At 47.5% G+C, this 23,831-nt stretch overlaps 1 protein-coding gene across 1 annotated transcript in view; it reads right to left on the bottom strand.

The window, feature by feature from the left end:
- LOC105535906 (A disintegrin and metalloproteinase with thrombospondin motifs 17) overlaps positions 1 to 20,847 on the bottom strand; it is a 231,163-nt gene extending 210,316 nt beyond the window's left edge. Inside the window, exons 1-2 of the mRNA XM_011975158.1 lie at positions 20,620 to 20,847; positions 19,740 to 19,891 (exon numbers count right to left, since the gene is read on the bottom strand). Of these exons, the coding sequence (XP_011830548.1) occupies positions 19,740 to 19,891; positions 20,620 to 20,847 (380 nt within the window). The remainder of the gene's footprint in view (positions 1 to 19,739; positions 19,892 to 20,619) is intronic.
- Between the last annotated feature and the right edge of the window lie 2,984 nt (positions 20,848 to 23,831).

Raw genomic sequence — 23,831 nt, forward strand, 5'->3', positions numbered from 1 at the left:
ACCTAGCAGAGAGATTGCTGGATCACATCATAGTTCCGTTTTTAGTTTATTGAGGAACCTCCAAACTGTTCTCCATAGTATTGGTACTAATTTACATTCCCACCAGTGTATAAGGGTTGCCACCATTTGTTACTGCCTGTCTTTTGGATAAAAACCTTTTTAACTGGGGTGAGATGATATCTCATAGTAGTTTTGATCTACATTTCTCTGATGATCAATGATGAACACTTTCTCATATGCCTGTTCACCATTTGTATGTCTTCTTTTGAAAAATGTCTATTCAGATCTTTTGTCCATTTTTAAATCAGATTATTAGATTTTTTCCTAAGAGTTGTTTGAGCTCCTTATGTATTCTGGTTATTAATCTCTTGTCAGATGGGTAGTTTGCAAATATTTTCTCCCATTCTGTGGGTTGTCTCTTCACTTTGCTGGTTGTTTCCTTTGTTGTGCAGAAGCTTTTTAACTTGACGTGATCCCATTTGTCTAATTTTCCTTTGGCTGCCTGTACCTGTGGGGTATTACTCAAGAAATCTTTGCCCAGACCACTGTCCTGGAGTGTCTCTCCACTGTTTTATTTTATCAGTTTCATAGTTTGAGGTCGTAGGTTTAAGTCTTTAATCCATTTGATTTTTGTACATAGCAAGAGAAAGGGATCTGGTTTCAGTTTTCTGCATATGGATATCTAGTTTTCCCAGCCCTACTTATTGAGGAGACTGTCCTTTCCCCAATGTATGTTCTTGGCACCTTCATCAAAAATGAGTTCACTGTAGATGTATGAATTTGTTTCTGGGTTCTCCATTCTGTTCCAATGCTCTGTGTATCTGTTTTAAATGCCAGTACCTATGCCATTTGGTTATTACAGTCTACAGTATAATTTGAAGTCAGGTAATGTGATTCCTCCAGTTTTGTTCTTTTTGCTCATGATAGCTTTTGCTATTTTGGGTCTTTTATGGTTCCATATAAATTTTAGGATTTTTTTTCTATCTCTATGAAGAATGTCATTGGTATTTTGATAGGGATTGCATTGAATCTGTAGATTGCTTTGGGTAGTATGAATGTTTTAACAGTATTTATTCTTACAATTCATGAACACTAAATATCTTTCCACTTTTTTGAGTCACCTTCAATAGCTTGCATCAGTGTTTTATAGTTTTCATTACAGAGATCTTTCACTTCTCTGGTTAATTCTTAGATATTTTGTTTGTAGACATTATAAATGGGATTACCCAAGGCTTGCTGTAACCACTACCTGGATACTGCCTATGTTCTCTCAAAGTCCCAGGGTGCTACAATCAGCAGGTGGCAGAGCCAGTCAGACTTGTCCTTCCCTTCAGGGCAGCAAGTTCCCCTGGACCCCAGGTGGATCCAGAGATGCTGTCCAAGAGCCAGGCACTGGAGTCAAAACCTTAGAAATCTACCTGGTGGCCCATTCTACTGCAGCTAAGCTGACACTCAAACCAGAGACAAAGTCCTTCCCTCTCCTCCCTCCCCTTTCACAGGCAGAGGAGCCTCTTCCTGTGGCCACCATCACCATGCAAGGCCCACGGGGAGTACTGCCAGGCTACTACCAGTGTTCACTTAAGGCTCAAGCACTCTTCAATCAGTTTGTGGTGAATGCTGCCAGACATCAGACTCACCATTTAGGGCAGTGGGCTCCCCTCTGGCCCAGAACAGGTCCAGAAATGCTATCCAGAGCAAAGGCCTGAAACTGGGGACTCCAAGAGCCCACTTGGTGTTCCACCCCACTGTGGCTAAGCTCATACCTAAGGTGCAAGACAAAGTCCCTTTTACTTTTCCCTCTGCTTTTCTCAAGCAGCAGGAGTCTCTTACCATAGCCACCACAGATGGAAAAGTGCTGGGTCTCATCTGAAGCCACCACATCTCCGAGTCTAAGCCAAGGCCCATGGCATACTACCTGGGCATGCTGCTGATTATTCAGGACTGGCTAAGGGCTCTTTAGTCAGCAAGTTATGAATGATGCCAGGACTGGGTCCTTCCTTTCAAGGCAATGGGGTCCCTTCTGGCTAACTGTGTGTCTAGAATTGTCATCTGGGAGATGCGGCCTAAAATGGGGGCCTCATGACCCTGGCCGGTGCCCTATCTTACTGTGGCTGAGCTGGTATTCAAGATGCAAGACAATGTTCTCTTTACCCTTCCCCCTTCTCTCCTGAAGAGGAAGGAAGGAGCTATTTTTGTTGCTGCAAGCAGCATAGCCTGGGGTTGGGAGAGGGGTGGCACAAGCACTCCCTTAGCCACCTCAGCTAGTGTCTCATTAAGTTGCATGCCCCCTAAGTCCACTGGCTCCAAGTCCAACATAGCACCAAGACTTAACTAGCAGTTTCAGTACTTGTGGCCAAAACTGTCTTTGAAGTTTATTTAGAACCCCAGAGCACTTTAGCCCACGAAGGTGAGGCCTGCCAACACTCAAGTTTCAACCACTGGGATGGGTGAGTCCCCTTCAAGCTAGGGCAGTCTAAATGCTCCCTCCATGGATGTCAGCTGAGTTCAGCCCAGTTTTGCTTTCCACTGTGCATTAGGCCATTTTTCACACTGCTATAAAGAAATACCCAAGTCTGGGTAATTTGTAAAGGAAAGAGGTTTAACATGTGGACTCACAGTTGCACATGGCTAGGGAGACCTCAGGAAAACTACAATCATGGCCAAAGGCAAAGGGGAAGCAAGGATCTTTTTCACATGGTGGCAGGAGAGAGAAGAGCAAAGGGGGACGAGCCCCTTAAAAACGATCAGATCTCGTGAGCACTCACTCACTATCACAAGAACAGCATGGAGAAACCACCCACCAGGTCCTTCCCTCAAGACATGGGGATTATGGGATTACAATTTGAAATGAGATTTGGGTGGGGACACAGAGCCAAACCATATCACAGTGTGACAGGGCAGCATTGAGTTCAATGCAAAGTCCCACACTCATTGTGCTATCCCTCTGCCAAGCACAGAGATTACCTACCTCTCTGTGCCACACTATGACTGTTGTTGAAGGGTGGGGGAAGAGGTTGCATTGGCAATTCAAGACTGTCTTTCCTGCCATCTTCAGTGCCTCCTTCAGTGATATGAAGTTAAAACTAGGTACTGTGAGTGCTCATCTGATTTTTGATTCTTATGAAGGCACTTTTTGTGTAGACAGCTGTTAAATATGGTGTTACTGTGGGGTGGTGGCAGGGGGTGACAATTGATGGAGGCTTCTGTTTTATTTGGCCATCTTGCTCCTCCCTCTGGTCTCTGGTTGTTTTAAAGAGTTTTTTCTTTAAGGAATTTAGTTTTGATGTGCCTCAGTGTGAATTTCTTAGAGCTTATCCTATTTGGGATTCACTCAGCTTCTTGAATCTGCGGGCTTATGTCTTTCACTTAATTGGGACATTTTCAGACTTTATTTCTTCAAATATTTTTTCCAGTCCCACACTCTTTTGCCTTTGCTTCTGGGATTTTTTTTTTTTTCCTTTTTGAGACAGAGTCTCGCTCTGTCATACCGGCTGGAGTGCGGTGGCACGATCTCGGCTCACTGCAACCTCCACCTCCTGGGATCAAGTGATTCTCCAGCCTCAGCCTCCTGAGTAGCTGGGATTACAGGCATGCACCACAAAACCCAACTAATTTTTCTATTTTTAGTAGAGATGGGGTTTTTCTATGTTGGTCAGATTGGTCTTGAACTCCTGACCTCAAGTAATCTGCCTGCCTTGGCCTCCCCTAAAGTGCTGGGATTACAGGTGTGAACCACTGCATCTGGCTGCTTCTGGGATTCCTGATACAAGTTTGTATCTTCCACAGATCCCTTAGGCCCAGCTCATTTTTTCCAGTGTGTTTTCTCTGTTCATATTGAGTGAATTATATTCATCTAAGTTCACTGATTCTATTCCATCATTTCCATTCTACTAAATTCCATCCAATGATAATTTTGTTGTTGTTCCTGTATTTTTTCAGTTCTATAATTTTCATTTAGATTTAGTTCCTCCGTAAAATTTCAATTTCTTTGTTGAAATTTTTTGTTTCAAGAAAATTTATAATTAATTGTTGGCAGCATTATTATGATTTATAATTGTTGTTAGACAATTCCAACATTTGTCACTGGTGCCAGTTGATTGATTTTTCTCAAATTGTGGCTTGCCTAGTCCTAGTATGACTAGTGATTTTCAACTACATCCTGAATACTTTGGTTATTATATTAGGAGTCTCTTGATCCTGTTTAAATATACTACTGTAGCAAGCCATCACACTGTTTAGGTTTGCCATGTAGGCCTGGCTTACTTTTGTGGGCTTTAATTCTAATGATAGTTTAGTTTTTAGAGGCCTTGCCATGCTATCCCAATCTGCTTTGTTTTAATGGTGTTGTTGAGGCTCCTCTTCAGTCGTTGCTGGTGATATCTGTGGGGGTGAAAGGCACTTCCCTGTGTTACAAGGTGTCACTGAGCCACTTTCTGTAGTGGGGTCAGGGAGAGAGAAGCTTCTGGGTGCAGGGACAGCAGGGAGACAAGGGGTTTTGCTGCTGCCGCTGCCGCTGCTGCTAGCAGATAGAGCTGCCCACCAGTGTCCTGGTTGTGGAGCACAAGTTGAGTAGGCCTGGGGTTTGCTGCTGCTGCAGGTAGAGTAGCCAGCTCACTATGTCGTGTTTATGAAGGAGGTCTCAGGCTCCCCATGCGGTCTCTGTTGGGCTTTGTCTCCCCAGTCCATTGGCCAGGACGAGCAGGCTGTTCTTGAGTTTTATGTCTAAGACTGTGGACAGCTCCAGGTTGCAGGCCTCCACGTGCCCCAGTCGGGATATGTGGGGAGAGGAAAAGAAAATCCAGAGAATTCACCGTGTTGTCGTTCTCAAGTCCTGGGGCCCCTGGCCAGTGAGCCTTCTTCTTTCCAGCTTTCATCATCATTTTATTGTTGTTGTTGAATAATCTCCAGGATATCTGGTTACATTTAGAGAAGGTTTCCTTTATGTTTTTCTGAGGCTGTCAGTGTCCCCATTATACGGACGAGGACACTGGGGCACATGGAGGGTAAGTGATTTGTGGTAAAGCTGCCTTCAGGATTTTTTCTTTGGGGACCAGACCCTGGCTACACATTTTAGCAGAACCTCTGAGGCCCTGGGGCCCAGCGTAGGTTCTGTCTCTCCTCTGTGCCTCCTGACCAATGCTGCCACCTGGGAACTCGGCTCCTGCCTCTGGTCTGTCACCACCTTCCCTCCGTCCATCATGCTGTCGTGGCTATCACCAGATCAGACTTCCCATAGTCCCCTATCACAGCCCCTCTCTTCTGGGGGCCCTGCCCAGAGCTCTGGGGCCTGTATGTGGCAGGAATGATAGGGCCCTGTCCCACTGTGGCCTGGGCTCACCACCTCTCCTCCTCTCAGCCCCATGTCTTTTGTTAATTACTCCTCTATTACATCAGGCTGATGCCTACTCCTCTGTCTCCAAATTCAGACATGCTCCTCAGTGACCATTCTATTTTCCTGGGCCAAGACCACCTGCCTCCTCCCTGAGGATGCCTAACATGGACAGTGCACATGAAAGCAATCTGAAAGCGCTAAAGTCTGTGGCTACAGACATAGTGGTCAGCAGTGTGGACACTGAGACCTTACTTCCTGGTTCAAATCCTGATTCCATCACTTATAAACTCTGGGACCATGGCAAGTTGCTTGAGTTCCCTGTGCCTCAGCTTCCCTACCTATAGAATGGAGAGAATGACAGGAATTACCCCATGGTATAGTTGGGATGAATTAATAGACATAAAGCCCTGAGAATAAGCTCGATCTACCACTGCTCAACAGGGTATACATGTTTTAAGTTTTGTCTTACTGCCTGTGAACCCACAGCGTGCACTGCTCAGATCCTGGTCTCTTTTGCCCCGCATGTTGACCCCATGTCACATAATCAAGAACATGAGGGTCTAAAGTGAGATCAGAGATCACTTCAAACCTCTTCAAACTCCAAAAATCTCCACTTCAACCCCTAAGCCAGAAGGCAGCATCTTTGTGCAAACTCACCAATGTGAGAAAATCAACATTTCCCATTGCTTGTGAAGAACTCCAACGTTAAGAACGCTCTTCAACTAAGTTGCAACCTCTTTCCCTGTCACTTGGAGCACACCAGTTCAGCTCTGCCATCCGGGGCTGCGCAGAGACCCCTCATGCCCTGGCATCCTCCAAAGTATCCCCTGTACACCTCATCCACATAAAGACACTCAGTTCTTCCAGCTGTTTCCTTCATCATCCCCTTCCCTTGCATATGAGCGTGCTTCTGGCTCCTGAAGTCCTTCTTAAAACAGACTTCCCATGCTGAACACAAGCCTCTTGGTGCCACTTAACCCCTGAAGGGCATGGCAGGACTAACACTGCCTTCTTCATTTCCGAAGATGAGGCTGGTGTTAATAAAGCACAAGAACACACTGGTTTTGTGAGTGTGCAGCTAACAATTACTCCACACCTACGGGACGGTCAATTCGTTTCATCTCTTATGCCAGCCCTAATCTACTGGCAGTGGCCGCCTAGAGTTAGGAAGGCCTGTGAGTTGCAATTCAGTGGAGAAGGGAAGGTCCTGGGATCAATGAGTAATGTCAATGAAGTATGAGAAGGAAGTAGGGACAGATATGCTTGCTGGCAGTGATACTGTCATTAAGCTGCATTTCTCCCTCCATCTTGTACATTAGTTGATCTGAGACTCAACTGATATTAAATGCCATCTGGAAAGCTATAAGGCATATAGCGAGTACATGGACTTCAACACTGACAAAGGGCCTGAAGCCTGGCCCTGCCATTTACCAGTGGAGTGTCCTGGGCCTCATCTTCCTCTCTATAAAATGCAAATACTACTACTATTATAGGATGGGGCAAAAATGAAATGCAATCATTCATTGCTGCATTTGGCCACTTTTCAAGGTGACCAACAACTTCATGGACTCTGAATTGCTGCATACCCTTTTCCCTCCCATCTTGGTGCCATCTCAATGTCTGATGAGCATACTACCTATCTCCACAGCCAGGTCATGACTAAAGCAGTCACACAAGCAGTGATTCCAGCACCCTCAGGCAGGCAGGAAGCAACTTTCACAGGCAGACTTCCCTCTACTAATACGCATGCATTAAGTAAGGTTATCCATCTGTTACAAACTCCTTTAACTGCAGCAGTATCCAGCTCACAGTTTTCCATATTTCTCCCATCAGGAGGGCTGAGAGTTTTGCAGAAACCTGAGCAAAATTTTCCATCCCCTATCTTTGCACAATCCTTGGATGACTTCTAGGATTGTCTCTTTTATTTCTGAGAGCTCACAAATTATGTTTGATGAGCCATTCGGGAATGTTTCCTATAAGCAATATTAATATCGTAAGTTGAAATGTATGCCATTTGTCTCATTTCCCTTTTGCAAGATGGCATTTGCCTATCTCTGGCATTCCTTCCCTTTCTTCATTGCTCTTTTCCGCAATTATCAATGTGGTCTGGCACTCCCATTTGCAAATAAGTTCTTTTAATCTGGACCAAGAGAGCCAGACTCATGTGAAGCAACTATTGACCTCTCATCACCTCCTCCATCACCCAGGACCTCAGCCCCCACTGGTACAAGGTGCACTGCACATCCCTGGTGTGTGAAGTGAGACTTGCTGGGTCATTGAGATGGTGATGAGCGTGCCCATGACAAAGTCAGAGCAGGCACTATCTGTCAGCGTGCCCATTGTGTTCAAAAGGGGGCATCTTTACAACCCTTTGCAAATCCCTAAGGTTGAAAGCATGATTGCCTTAGGGTACTCTTTGACTTTCTTTTCCCTTTGGTAACCAGCCCTCTTGGCTTTCCTTCCTGAGCCACCTTTTACAAGGAAATGAGTTTTACAGTCACTTTGTAGGAGTTGCTACAAACACAAGGACCACTGAAGACTAAGGCCAGGCAGGTACCAGGCTCAACCCGTAAGAGGTGAACCAGCTTCTCTGGACACATGATTCATGTTGAAGCAAGAAGTGATCTGGTTCCTGGACTTTAGGGTTCATGCTAAACCCCCAGATTCCAGAAGTTTCCAACCAGCATTTGAAGGCTGCTCTGGTCTTCTAGGCCATGGGTAATAATATAACAAATGTGGAAAAAGAAAATGATGCTTTTCATACCTGACCCAAGACACCCCAACAGGCTGACCTGCCAACTCCGTATTTCACCAAAAGGGCAGCCACGGGACCAGCTCTTCACACACAGTCCCTGGAAGTGAGGGTGGGAAGAAGACACCCTCTAGGACCCTCACAGTCGCTCACACCTCGGCCTCTGCCCCCAAACTGAAAATAAAAACTGAAAGGGAGACCAAAAAAGGGCAAGAGAGCAAAGTCAGCATTTCAGACAAGGACCTGTAGTCTGCCTTTTTGGCAAGTCAAAGGGCACCAATAACCAGGCGGGGTGGTGTGAGCCTGTAGTCCAAGCAACTTAGGAGGCTAAGGTGGGAGGAGCACTTGAGCCCAGGAGTATGAGGCGGCAGTGAGTTGCAATCACACCACTGCACTCCAGTCTAGGTGACAGAGCGAGGCCCTCTTTTTTGTGTGTTTGAGGTGGAGTTTCGCTCTTGTTGCCCAAGCTGGAATGCAATGGCATGATCTCAGCTCACTGCAACCTCCACCTCCCGGGTTTAAGCCATTCTCCTACCTCAGTCTCCCGACTAGCTGGGTTACAGGCATGCACCACCATGCCCAGCTAATTTTGTATTTTTTAGTAGAGACTGGGTTTCTCCATGTTGGTCAGGCTGGTCTCGAACTCCTGACCTCAGGTGATCTGCCCACTTCAGCCTCCCAAAATGCTAGGATTACAGGCATGAGCTATCACTCCCCACCACAAGGCCCTGTCTCTTAAAAAAAACGAGAACATACACACAAAACCGGCTGCTTCGGGAATTTTTAGGGAGTGTCTAACATTCTTCTTCAGTGTTTCCAATAGTTTTGCGGCTTCCTTCCATCTTCTATGTGGAAAACCCCCATTTCACGGGAAACCCCAATTCAAGTTGACCAGCATGTTTCAATACAAGTTTGTAAACATCCAAGAGTTTGATATGCTCAAGTTTAGCCAAAAATGTACCAGGTTTTATAAAGTGCCAAGTCAAATGTTTGGACTAGAGTGAGGTCTCTTTGACAGGTAGGATCAGTGGTGGCTGTGCAAGGCATACCTGCTAAGAAACCTGGTCTCCAGGTGGTAGAGGAGGCTGAATGTAAACCTAGCGTCAAATTGCAAAGACAGTCGACAACCCCTGGGAGCCTTCTAGCATTGCACAGCCAGCAAATAAAGCATGGCCAAAGAGCAGGGACCAGAGAAGAGATTCCAAAGCCAGGGTATGAAAGCTATCCCGAAAACACCCCTGCAGAACCAAGATGGAAAAAAAGTAGTTTGCTTTAACCCACCAAGTTATATACACCTGCAGCTGCAATGCTGAGCATTGGACTGAGGAATGAAGTAAACCAAAAGGTCCACCCCTTGGATGCCCTAGCTATTTGTCTCAAACTATCATGTTGTACACGAATCCCCTGGCAGGACTGAGCCCTGCATTTCCAACCAACAGGCTCCCAGGTGATGCGGCTGCTGCTGGTCCGAGACTACACTATAAAGTGCAAGGCCCGAGATGAAGTCCTAGGGTGCTTCTCCGCTGTTGTGCAGCACCAAATGTGGGGCTTCTTCACTCTGCCAGATTCTGAACTGGGCATGGGATGTAGGAGTTCTAGATGAAAACTGTTAAATCAGAAAGGATGGCTCAACTGGGGGACGGTAATATGGAGGGGGACTTTGCGAGCTTGTTCTGCTGAGTAATCCACGTGTGGACCAACTAGCTGGCAGGAAGTTGACTGCCTTTTTCTTTATAACTCTCTTCCTGCTGCTAGGAGTAGTTTCTGACTTCCCTGGGTGATCACAGAGCATGTGTCACAAAGCTGCACAGGCCCTTTATTAATTCAGATGCTCCCCCAATGCAGAGCCACCAACACAGCCAACTACAGGCTCACTAGGTGTCATTTACCAAAGCAGCACATGCTCCTGTATGGAAGGAATAACAGGAGCATGTGCTCCCGTTGAAGGCTCCCCTGACCAGAAACCAACCCATGCACACCTTTGGGTCGTCAGCAGGCATCTTGTCACTTGTCTTCAGTGTCTGAAGCTGCCTCATGGTAGGCGTCCTTCTGGATCTGCTATGGCCGTGGTAGGGGGATACTATGATCAAGTTTGACTTCTAAAAACTACCACTGTGTGGATGCCCTGTCTTTCTCTTTAGCAATCCACCTGGATGCAATCTGGGAAAGCCATGGCCAAGGTGCAGGCACAAGTTCTGGCCCTGACATGATACACCACAGCATCACAGGGCCCAGCTTCTCCCAGTGGTTGCCTGCCTCACTTCCCTACATCAGCATCAGCAGGGGCCTTGAAAACCCTAAGACTCTTCCCCACCTCAGTTCAACACTGACCAACCTGCCTTCCTTTCATTCTCTCTTGGCTGCTGATACCAATCACAAGTGAGAAGCATGAGTCACTGAGGTTTACTTAGCACAGGTCCTCTCAACACTGTAGAAGTGAGGCTCTGCTTAACAAGAGGATGCCCTACTCATGCTTCCAGCGACTTGCTAAGAAAATGATAACCTCCCTCATTCTATATTCATCTACTGCTGTATATTTTTTTCCAAGAAAGGCCATTCCCAGATCCTCATGCCGGCCCCTGGAAACTACTGTCTGTGCTCTGCTCTGATGTCAGGAACAAAGTGCATGATTCCATGGCTCTCTCAGATCCCCCGAGCCCTTCTGCTGGCCCTGTCTGTCTGCCACTGCCATTTGGCAAAACCACCACCTTTGCGCAAAGTGAGAGCAAGCCATCTGTGACCTCAAACAGATGGAGATGAGAAGGGCCCCTTCCCAGAATGTGCCATTGACTGGGCTGAATCCCCAAAGGCATACAGGTTTCTTCCAGAGGCCACAGGTTGGGCCTGTCCACTACAGGAGAGGTCAGTTCCAGAATGAGAAGAGAATGGTTGACCGGAGCAAGGGCACAGGGACGGCACGGGGAACCCCAGGAGGGGCAGGTCTGGAGAAGTCAGGTATTTGGTTTCAAGTTGTCCACTGGCAGTGGGCAGTAGGTGCACAAGGGTTCCAGGCAGGAAACCAAACACCTGGAAGAATGGGGACACTCCTTCTACAGAGAAAGCTGCATCAGATCACACCCCTGCAACCTGAGTACTAAGGCAACCCTAGCTGTGTAAGCCAAAGGTGTCTTTCCAAGTAAAGGTTAAGTGAGTCCAGTTACCAAGACAGCCACCTGGACAGGGCTCAGCGCTGGCCCTGGTTCTGTTCACGTGTGGAAAGGGCACTGTGCCGTGGCCTGAGCTTCAGGTCCGAGACTCCACTCAGCCACATAGCGCCGTGGGAAGGGAGGTGGCCCACCATCTGCAAAATGACGACTCTGGACATCCCTTCCAGCTCCAAGAACCACTCAGCTGAGGCTGCCAGAAGCTCTGGCACAAGAAAACTACATCGCAGCTAACTGCCGGAAGAGTCTAGAAGTTCTGAGGGGATTTCAGAATCTGGTTCTTTAGCCAAACTCAACTTTCCTCCTGCCTCCTCAAACACCATCTTGGATGTCATTATTTTAGGCAAGGGAATCTACCTGATAATTAAATGCAAAGGATTCCTGGGGCAGAGACAAACACCAGCACAGCGTGTGTAACCTGCCTTATTACAGTAACACAACTCTGGGGGCAGAGGAAGTCTCTCCACGGCTGGACTTCCTATCATGATGCTGACATCCAGCCAACAGCTGTTGGGACATGCTGCTCAAAATACAGGTGGGACTGCATGTGCCTGCTTGCTGACAGGCTTTTAAGGCCTGTCTGTTTGAGTTTCCCTCCCTCCCAGCCAGGCATCAGGCCTGGCCTGGTGGGATTTGGGAAGGCTGTGGCTGAGGTCCTCTTTGGAACAGAGGCTCTGGGTTTTCCAGACAACTGGAAGAAATGTCGTCACCTCGCATACTACTCCACATCAATGATGAGACTCCAAAGGAAAGCAATGCAGTTTCTCTGTAACCTGTGAATGCAGGATCATGAGGAATTACTGCTGACGGCAGTAGAGCCATTCAGACAGAGCCCACAGTCACAAATGCTCCTTGCTGCTCTAGTCGCTGCAGCAGCACCTCCCATCCACGATTCTCTGCTGGGGAGAGGCCAGAAGGAAATTCTGCTTTTATTTGTGTGGGAGAAAGGGAGCGGGGAGGAAGCGAGAAATCAGGCAAAGCTGAGTGGGGCAGAGCAACAGCTGTCCCATGGGTCCTCCACAGTCACAAGCTCATTCTATCACGGCCAAGGCACCAGGAGGTTCATGGCTTGTCAAAGTGAAGAACCCTACAAATCTCACCAGCAAAACACCCTGATATGACTTACGCATTGCAAGCCTGTATCAAAGTATCTCATGTAACCTATAAATATACATACCTTCTATATATCCATAAAAATAAAAAATCAGTAAAATATAAATACACAAATAAAAGGAAATAAGACCTGCATATTTTGAACAGCTCTGGAATTTGGGTAAGACTGCCATGCCCAGTGGATGCTCACACGCTGACTTTGATGCAGGGGCCAAGTGCAGAGGAAACTGTATTCAGGAATCACTCCAAGCTCCCCAGAGGGAAACCTGAGAGCCCTTAAATGCTGCAAGCGCCACCAATTACCCTTCAGCAGAGAAGGGAAGACTGCCTGAGGCTGTGAGAGCTAAGTGGGAACTGGGGATGAGGCCCAGGCAGGAACCTGCTGGGAAGCCTGTCTAGAGCCTGTCCAAGGCTCCAGCCCTTCCTGGGGGAAGGCACCCCCTTTTCTGTTCCTCCAGGAAGGCCAACCCCTATGTGAACACAACCACAACTGCCCTAATTCCAACTAGAACAAAAGCATGCTCCCTCTCCCTCCAGGATTTCCAAACAGTTATGACATTCCCAGAAACCCTCTCTCTGCGCACCTTCCTTTCAACGCTGGCCCATCTGATGTCTGTGCTGGGTGCAGCACTGTGCTGGGTGCTGCACCTACTGGGTGCAGCACTAAGGCCAAACATTTGAGGCAGGAGCAGCCACCACCCATGGCCATCTGCTGGTGGGCTACCTGCCTGCCTAGATCTGTCCTGTGTCCATTCTGTGTCCCCACAGCACTGTGCCGGCTGGCTCCTTCTTAATACAAATCACAGACAAGCATTTCCATGCTTCACACATCTGGATAATGGCTTGCTTTCCTTCCTGTTCTGGGACTGAGACAATTTCTTTTCATTTGAACCATGTCAACTCCAGTTATGAGAGCATTTCCCTCGCATGGCTCTCTCCCCGCCTTCCCTCCTCCCCATCACAGCCCAGACACGCGTCCACCCACTGCCCACGGACCCCACTTCTCAGGGATCAGATTCCTTCACATTCTGAGCTGCAGGCCAGGCAAGCACGTCCTTAGCCAATGTGGCATCCTTCCCGACGTCCACTGTCCCAAACTCACCTTGGCACAGCATCACATCTGGCTGGAAGCATCCAAAGTAATGAAAATTAGAGGAGACCGAGTTTCACCTGTACCTGGTGGCATCCCCACCTGCCCTCTGTCCTTGCAGGGCCCACCTATCCCTCTACCTGCTTTCCTGCCTCATCCGGGTCCAGGCTTCTGCCCGGCCCATTCTTCCAGGGGCTTCACCACAGGTCACTTTACGCTTTGTGCCATGCCCTCCTTGAGGTCTCCTGGGAGCTGATGGAGTAGAGACAGGACTAAGCCTGTCTATGGTAGCAACATTCAGAATGGCCGGGTTCCGAGTGCTCACTCGGAAGTGGCGAGGCGCATGGAACTCAGGGTGACCGAGAGAGAGAGGTGAAGCGGGCAGGTTATTTTTAGCATGGCCGGGCTCAGCACTGAAGGATACCCCGTGTTGGCTCCCCAGCACTGGGGCCTTGGAGGCATCGGGTAAAGAGACGGGGGCAGGAACGCGGGCGAGGCCAGAAAGAGTAACAACGAGACCCCTCCGATGTTGCGTCTTCTGCGGTTCTCCACCTGGGATGTGAGGAATCTCCTGGAGAGCCTTCCTGAGCTTCCTCCCCCAGAGCGAGCGCATCAATCAATGGTGGGTGAGGCTGGGCCACTGCATTTCTAGACACCCAGTGCTCCTCCTGTGCATCACTGCCAGGCATCATCTACGCCAAGTTCCCAGCTTTAGTCAAGACAGTGCTTTCCAGAGGCCACAGGCTTGGCCTCTCCACTACAGGAGAGGTCAATTCTAGAATGGAAAGAGAATGGTTCTTTGACCGAAGCAAGGGCACAGGGATGCCAGGGGAAACCCAAGGAGGGGCAGTTCTGGAGAAGCTCCTCCCCAAGGAGAGGCTGCAGGAGGCTGAGCACATGCGTGGCGCTGGTGCCACTTGGGCTGGAAACCTTCCACGGTTTGGGCTAGCTCCCAAAGTCAGGCATTTATTGAACCCTGATCTGGCTCAGGCTTATCTAACAGACACTCCTCAATTCAACAAAGGCAGAGGTTTATTTTCCACAATGAGAAAGCTTTTTATTTTTCTATATAAAGATATATCCTTTTTGTTTTTCTGAGCGGGTGGTGGATGGTGCACAAAGCAGACTCCCTCCCTTCTATTGTCACCCGACCTAGAAGGTCCTGTCTCTAGACATCTCCCAGGAGCTTGCTGCGTTACCTGATTGAGATGCAGGCAGGCACAGGGTCCTGGGCTTACCTAGGCCCAGAACGACCAGTGGACACTTGGTTCTGTGCCCGCCTGCCTGCAGCTGCACTAGGACCAGCTCCTCCTGCCAGGCACCTCCCCTGGACCTAGCTGCAGCATACCAGACCCACTTCCCTCGAAACACAAGGCACTCTCAGCAGCCTTCATAGAGCTATGCACTTTCTTTTATACTGGAGCTTCCAAATCACAGCCAACAATAGGTGCTACAATTCCAACAGCTGCATTACACCCAGTCACTTTAAAGTCACACTAAAGTTACTGCCAACTCCCTCCTTGATCTGGGTTTTATTTTTGCTTTTTCTCATGGGCAGTCAGCACAGAGCTGAGCTTCTACCCGTCATCAGGGGTCAGTCCTTCCCATGATCAACCAGAGTTAAGCCTGAAAAGCAGGGGCCTGAGAGAAACAAATGCTTACTTCTGGCTTTTCCTCTTTCTCTTTAAAACCAAACTGTGATTGGCATATTGGATGCTGACATCCAGGACAAGGCACCCTGTCCTGGTTTCTTGAAGGAGAAAACCTGGGGCGTGTCATCCCAGCTGGGCTGTTTCTCTCAAGGAACTGCCCCCTTTCCATGGATCCTGTCTTAACAAGGATCAGCCGGTAAAAGATGCCTGTTGTAGCCATCTTCCCATGTGCAGGGGCTGCTGTTTTCTAATGATCACCGCGGGATGGAGAAAGGCAAAAGGAGACCCCGGCTAAATACACTCACTTTAAAGTGCATTTCTCAAGCTACCGCTATGGAAAGGGACACAGCTATCTTCCTCACACTTAACACGGCCAAGATTTCTAATTACTAGCTGAACCCAAAGGTAGCACACAGCTGCCCATCAGAACAGTCTTTCATGGGCAAGAAGGCAACCAAGGGCATGCGTTTGCATTTAGGAACCTCCAGGCTGTTGTCAGCATGACTGCTGCTCAGCTTGGACTCTGCCTCCAGGCAGCAGCAAGGGGGGCCCTTCCACAGCTTCTCACACAGCACCTGCACCAGGACTTGCCATCCCCCAGCTCCTGTCCACAGCAGAGCTGGGGAGTCTTCTGCAGCCCACTCCTTTGTCAGGGCAGAGAATCAGAAAGCTGTTAATCTAATGAATCAACAGCTTCAGCTCAGCGGTTACAAGGAAGTTAATGATGATATATGAGAGGCAGGATCCTTGAGAAGGCCCCAGGCAGGGAGCTTTTAAAGTCTCAGATTCATTTATGTATTAATATGTAAATGGAGCCTGTTCCATGCTTCTGGAAAACCACAAAACTACTGACCATTTTCATTGGCATCACTTTCATTCTAATAGTCTCAGACTTATGTTAATTAAATAACTGGCCCATTGTTTGGTCTCAAAAAAAAGAAGCTGTCAATCTCATCTATGGTACTCAAGTGTCCTAGGGAACCTCTCTCCATGATATGGTCATTGTCCTTGGTCAGCCAGCAGCAGCTATACACATGGACATTTACTTCCCTTAAACTGAGAGTACCTTGGTTTTTGACTCTACAAGTTCTCTTCATTATTATTTATTTCATGTAATTTATATCCTTATTTTAATGGGCCTATTGCAGTATGTATAATCATATAAGTGATCCCAAATCATATTAGGTAGTAACTACAAATTTTAAAGAAGCAATACTAGTTTCCTAACCTGTAAAGTAAAAGCTACATAATAGCTACCTCATAGGACTGACTCAATGGCATGATAAACACACAGCATCTCACACAGTACCCTGCACATAGTAGGTGTTCAATACATGAGAGATCTGATCCGAGTTAAACATCACTAGTATGTTATTAATTCATGGCCAAAGCAGCATTATTGATATTACCATGGCAAGAACTTTAAATTTAATTATAATTTAGGACCTATTTGATTGCAAATTGGATTAGAGCCAGTTTATTGTACCAAATAAATTATGTTTGAACTATTTAAAATAAAATCATGCATACAAAGAGACGCTAGAAAGAGAAGAGGGAGGAAAATATAATTCCAGGATATAGAGAGTTAATTGCTGAAAATGAGCCCTAAATCTAGCTTTGTGTTTTCTGACAGCCAACGCAGAAACAAAATCATGTTAATCTGTGCAACTCATTGTTTGATAAGTGGAACATGTAGCTCACACAGAAGCGGAATCTTTTTCCTGACAATCAGGTTTTAGGGTAGCTGCTCACACCAATCGCCCTACGAAGCACGTTAGGTGACAAACAGAAGAGCCGCACCTTTGCGTGCTATGTGCAAAGGCACACACGCAGACACTTTCCCTCCAGAAATGTTTCACTTTACCACATTCCATGGTAAGGGACCAGCGGGTGAGCCACCTGGAGACTTTTTTCACATAAGCTAAGGAGTATGGAGTTTAATGGATCCACTGTATTCCAAAATATAGAACAGTTTTCAGGTTTTGCATCTGTGAAACAGCCTGGCCGGTGACTTCACTGAGCGTGCAGGCTGGTCTTGGCCTTTTCCAGCAGCCCACATAGCCTGGAACCACAGCCCCGTAACCAGAGGGGCCTGCGGATGGGGAGGACATGGCTTCCTCCTCGGGGATCTGCTTCCTAACACTTGTGACTAATCAAAGTTGACAGACTTCCCTGGGAAACCTGTAATTACCCGAAGAGGGGGAGGGCCAAATGCTAGCAAGATTTATTGGCTTTGATTAACAATAAGGTGTTTGTTTTTGTCGGTAATTAGAGTTGAATAGCAAGCTATAAAGAGTCCTCCAAGAAATTCTAAACAGTCTATAGCTAAAGGGTACTAAAGTGTGTTTGAATCTAACCATTCATCTTTGCAGACCTCCGGTGCAGGAAGGCCAGTGTTTGATCCGGCACACTCGAACAGGTCATCAGGGAGAAAATGGCCCTCTGTATTTTTAATGTCTGATGAGAAAAGACCTCCATGCAGCATGTGTGCGCCCACACATATGTGCAAATGGCACTTAGCATGTGCCATGCTGCTGGATGCTGGCGTGGGACATTGCAGTTCACGTAACTATAGCTCAACTCACCTTATTTAAATTGACTATTCAAAGGCCCATAACAGCTCGGGTGTTGGTAAGTACTCTGATATCCCTGCATCCTCATAATGATTAGGTAATTGATTCTTAGGTACTATGGCATGCTGGTTGGGTCAGTCCCTTGATGGTGGGAAGATGTTTGCCAAACTCATTCTGATTTATGGCTTTTTTCCCCAGCAGATCACTCTTGGATACGGGATTTTAAGAACTCAGATACAAATAATTAATTGCAAATTAATGCAGTTGAACTTCATTTAAAATGCAGTTGACTAATACAAATGCAGTTGAACTTCATTTAAAAAACAGTATGGGCAAAGAATTGTCAACAGTATTTTTAAAAATAGTGTCAAGATGAGGCAACTGCGTACTCAGAGACAACTTGTCATCTTGCTTCACCAGGTCCTGGGTCAATAACATGGGATTTCCTCCCTACCCCAGGAAATGCGCATAACATTATTTCCACTCTCTGTACCTACTCACATCATGACACACAATAGGTATGGAAAGGCCAACTACCAAACCCCTCTACAGGAATGGAAACAATTAAGATGGCACTAGATAAACCAAAACAACAACAAAAACATGCAGCCAAAAAAATGGATGAGTCCATGTCCTTTGCAGGGACATGGATGAAGCTGGAAACCATCATTCTCAGCAAACTAACACAGGAACAGAAAACCAAACACTGCATGTTCTCACTCATAAGTGGGGGTTGAACACTGAGAACACATGGACACAGGGAGCGGAACATCAGACACTGGGGCCTGTTGTGGGGGTGGGGGACTAGGGGAGGGATAGCATTAGGAGAAATACCTAATGTAGGTGATGGGTTGATGGGTGCAGAAAACCACCATGGCACGTGTATACCTATGTAACAAACCTGCACGTTCTGCACGTGTATCCCAGAACTTAAAATATAATTTAAAAAGAAAAAAAAAAAAACAGCAAAAACAAAACAAAACAAAAAGGTCATAAAATCAATTCAGTGGATGTGGACCAGCATTTTAAAAAGTGAACAGAATATAAACTCACTAAAAGTCATCCCTCATAAACAAACAAACAAAAAGTAAAGCCACAGATATGGCAAATGCTTGAGAAAAACAATTGCTTTTATACTCCTTCTTATACATTGACTTTACTCTCATAAAAACTAGAGTTAACAGTTGAGACCCCAGGCATCTTACTGTGTAGGTCATTAGGAAACCTTTACAATAAGTTTCCCCCAAGAACTAGATTTCCATTTAATTATGTTCTATTCAATCCAATATAAACCTTTCCACTGTTCTGCATGCTCTGGCCTCCTCAATTTAATTTTCTTTTAAGTTCTTAAGCAGTCATACCACAATCTTTCCTTCAGAGAAACATAAAACAGACACCTACTCTAGGAAAAAGAATAACCCTCAGGTCACAGTTTTAGCATTATCTGGCTTTCTGCCACTTGAGGCTTCCTGCAGGTGATCACAACCTGGGGCCAGCCACTCAACAACCCCTCCAGGAGGTTGCCTCAGACTCCCCCTAAGGCAAGCTCTAAGGTTCTATGATTACTTCATCCTAAAGAGAAGAATCGCTGCATGCAAAGACTCTCATCCACAGCTGTTAATTCTTCAAAACTAAGACACTAAATTCTACATTCAGAAAGTTGGGCTTTAGAATTGGCAGAAAAGGAAATGGAAAGTCAATAGTATAAAGATCCATCCCATTATGTGAATAATAGACTTGGAGTGAATCAAAGATCATGCTCATCCCAGAAAGAAGTACAACTAAATAAGGACATCCTGAGAAGAACCTCTTCTCTCTACTCTGTTGGCTTTAAGAATAGATGTGCACATGAAATTAATATTTCAACTCTCCAAGCCAATCAGTGCAGTAATCTCGTGGGGTCCCTGAGGGTTGGGAACCTAGTGTACTGACCTGGGTCCTTTATTGCAGAAGCAGCAAAGGCATAGAGCAGCACTGTTTTAGAACTTACAGAATTCAAATGAAAAATCCGTATTCAAAAAAGGATTGAAAGAAAACAGGACGACACAGAGTCTGATACTTACTTGTGGCCCAGCTCATGGGCGATGGTAAAGGCCAAATTGAGACCATTGTCTTCGGCAAGCACACACTTCCTCTTAGCACTGCACACACCTCCTAAGTAAGCAATTCCTGCAGCAGAGACACAAAACACATCCTCTTCAGAACGCGGGAGGCCCTGGTCTCGCCAGGCAAGTCCGCATGGTCAACAGCACGCACGGTCAACGTCACACACAATCGAGGCAGGCACACTGGGACAATGCTGACTATGAGTCTCAGCCCATATGGGAAGGGTTTGTGTATGATGCTTTTGTGTTCACCCAACAAAAACAATAACCACCGCAAGCATCCATCAGGCATCTAATACGCGTCAGGGGGTGTGCTGAGTCATGTACTCATAGCACCTAACTTAATCCTCATGACCCGGGATGAGGGAAACTGAGGTTTGGAAAGGAAAGGTAACTCTCCCAAGGTCACCTGGATGGGCACCCAGTGCTGGGATCCTACACCAGATCTGTCTAACTTCAGTGCCTAGGGCTGGGACCAAGTGAAGCCAGCCAGGCAAGGCACCCAGGGCACAAGGTTTAAGAGGCCCTGGCTCTCAGGCAATGCCCCTGCACCCACACACCCTGAGAGGGAGGAAGCGCCTCCTCACACTGCACATCCCGGGCGTGAGCCGGGTTCTGTGCTGGGTCTCATGGACAGCAAGCCCCGGAAGGCTGTGCAGAATGTTCTGAAAATGCTTCAGGAGCCCTTGAGAGAGGAAGACCCAGAGAAAGTGGAGCCAGCGCTGGGAGAGCCAGGGCCTTGAAGTCCTCAGTGAGGACTAGCCTGTGAGCCAAATGTGTGTCTCCACACACATGTGCTTGCCCCTAAGGACTTCACTCTAAGACAGGAAACCCGAACCATACACACCAGGAGAAATGCAATGCAGGGCAGTGGAGGCTGCGTCCCAAGGATGGGCGGTGTTGGTGGGACAGCAGGCCAGCCACTGCAGGAGGGGCAGGCGTTTTCCAGGGGAGGAAGGCGGCTCTGGCAAAGGGACGTGTGGGATGACACGGGGCCCTTGGATGCCAGCCCCTCTGGGGAATGCTGGGAGGGTGGCCACAGCAGGGGTGGGGAGGGCAAGCCCATGCTGGCCACACTTCTGGGGACTGACCCTCCAGGGCTCCCCACCACAGCACTCCCTGCACCCAGGAAAGACAAGTCTCACCCCACAGGGACTGCAGGGCTTCTCAACAGGGCCTGCTAGGAAACCTGACATCTGCCCTCCCATGGGCGTTTAACCCCGAGGACAGTTCCTCGATATGCCCCTGTGTGGTACACAAGCGGATGGTGGAATGGGGTGGCTGTAGGAGCTCAGTACTCCCCTGGCTGTGCCGTCACATTGGGCGTGGGTGGGCAGCGGCTCTGCTGGCATAGCACCATGGAGTGGATGGAGGCTAAACACAGCTGGACTCTGCCCATCAGCCCCATGCCCTGGATGGGCTGTGACTACCCAAGGAAGGAGCACCTGCTCTCCACCATGGGCTGTCCCTCTGTCGAGCTGCACACGGCTCCATTCCAAGGGCTCCTTCCATGAACTTGCCTGAGATGTCTCAGGAGGGAAGGAGTTGGCAGAGGGCAGGGGAGAATGGGACAGGGGAACCATTTCATTAAAAACGACCCCTCCTCCCTGCTCCCAAAGAGCTAAACCAGCATCCTCTTCGCTGATGTCCAAATCAAACTGCTGCGGAGCTCAGCCACACACAGGGTGGTCCATCTGATGTGGTGTGGCTCTGTGTTCCCACCCAAATCTCATCTCGATTTGTAATCCCCATGTGCCAGGGAGGGACCTGCTGGGAAGTGATTGGATCATGGGAACAGTTTCCCCCACGCTGTTCTTGGGATAGTGAGTTAGTTCTCATGAGAGATGATGGTTTTAGGAGTGTTTGGCAGTTATTTCCCCCCCTCCCTCCGCTGCACTGTGAAGAAGGTGCCTGCTTCCCTTTTCCCTTCAGCCATGATTGTAAGTTTCCTGAGGCCTCCCCAGCTATGTAGAACTGACAGTCAATTAAACCTCTTTCCTTTATAAACTACCCAGTCTCAGGTAGTATCTTTACAGCAGCGTGAAAAAGGACTAATACATCCTCCTTCCTCGTCCTCTCCACGAGGCACAGAGGAAGCTCACATGGCCTGGCTCCACAGAGGTGTGGCTCCAGGGCTCATGTTCCACACACTGGGCCCAGGTACCTCACTGTGGGTCTATTTTTATTTGGAAACATGCAGTGTGCTTAGTTAAAAATAAATAAAAGACAAATTAAATGTTATTTTGCCTCAAGATGCTTTTGTGGCTACGTGGATGTCACAACCCAGCAATGCAGACTATTGAAAAGAACAACACGACAACCAGAAAGGATGCAATGTGGTTTCTCAGTACCTTCAAGGTCATTATTCTGGTTTTGTTTAAAAATGTTTTGTGGGTTGCTTTTACAAGTCTACCAGTGAGTAGGTGGAATGCTGCTACACAGTCCTGATGGTATGTGCACGCGGCCCACGAGGGTGCATGCACACGCTCAGACACACACCCAGCAGTGCCCACCCAGCCCTGGCTGCAGCCTCTCTGGGTCAACGAATCAATTAGAAACAATCAGATCTGCACACTCTGGAGAAGTTGCCTGGTGAGGGGGAAGGGAGACACAGTAAGGCCAGATGTGCTGAGCTTGCTGTCCTGAGTGTGCCCGCCATGGGCTCTGATGCAGAACTGGCAGACCTCACATGCCACACAAACACTTCCCCCTGGCCTCAGCCACACTCAGCATTCGGAGGAGGCAGCCCTGACTTTCCACTCTAATTAGGTAACGTGCAATGCTAGAGGAACAGTGAAGCAAGGAGCCTTCCAATAATTGCATTTTAATTTTTCCAAGGTGCAGATGATTTTTTTTTTTTTAACTAGAAAACAAAGAATCAGTTTATTTACAAGAAATGCTCTTGCACAAAGGTGGATTAAGGTCTAATGCTTTTAATGATTTATTCCAATCGTGACCAGCCTGGTCATAAAACTGAGCAAGGAAAAACACATAAAAGAAACAGCTCCTGACAACCGAACACAAGAGCTGTGTGTTTATGAGATGAGGTGGAAATGCTTAGAATGCACAAAACAAAGTCTGGAGAAAATCCCAGGTTGTTGTAAAATAAGAGCTACGGGGGGAATAAACGGTAATTAAGCCATCCAGCTTCAGCAGAAAACAAAGCCCACCACTATTCCATGTTACTAAAAAGAAACTACAGTCTAGGGAAGGCAGAGCCCTGGAGACTCAGAGATGCCCCCGTCATCTCAGGCTGCAGAAGGCACCAAGCTAGAAAAACCCACCAAATCCCCATGCTGGTGCTTGTCAAGAAATGAGGAAAAACCAGTTTTCTCTGTATTGATTTATTAAAAACTGAGGTCTGTGACACTACAGTTTCGCAGTCAGTACACTGCTAACTTCAGTGCTGATGCTGTGGAACCTTCCGAGGTAACCAGAATTCCCTTAACGCTGAGGAGAGGCTTTTAGACCCTGCAGTGGTGCTTTCACCGGCTTTCACATCCAGCCTTCTATGATTTAAAATTCTCCACAGATCACAGAACTTATTTAAAAATTTTTAAAAACATCAATTCCACATGTTTGCATAGTTTCTTGTAACAAAAGGGAGGCAGAAAGGCAACTGGAATTTATTAGTTGTGCCTCTAAATGGGCAAGACTGCTCTGAACACTCAACCCTCCCTTGCTTGGCAAGTATGACTGGTCCCATTTTATAGATGGGGAAACAGAGGCTCTACTACACCCCTGACAACAAGTGTGTGCTTGTGTCCTAAATGGTAGCTCACTCCAACTCTACTACACCCCTGACAACAAACACACTTTTAAAAAAATCTGAAACACAGACGGTAAAAACGAAGGGGTGTGGGTCAGGCGCGGTGGCTCACACCTGTAATCTCAGCACTTTGGGAGGCTGAGCTGGGAAGATCGCCTGAGGTCAGGAGTTTGAGACCAGCTTGGCCAACATGGTGAAACCCCGTCTCTACTAAAAATACAAAACTGGTGGGGAGTGGTGGTGACACCTGTAATCCCAGCACTTCGGGAGGCCGAGGTGGG

This window comes from Mandrillus leucophaeus, unplaced genomic scaffold (genome assembly GCF_000951045.1).
Source record: "Mandrillus leucophaeus isolate KB7577 unplaced genomic scaffold, Mleu.le_1.0 Scaffold1511, whole genome shotgun sequence".
Classification (NCBI taxonomy): domain Eukaryota; kingdom Metazoa; phylum Chordata; class Mammalia; order Primates; family Cercopithecidae; genus Mandrillus; species Mandrillus leucophaeus.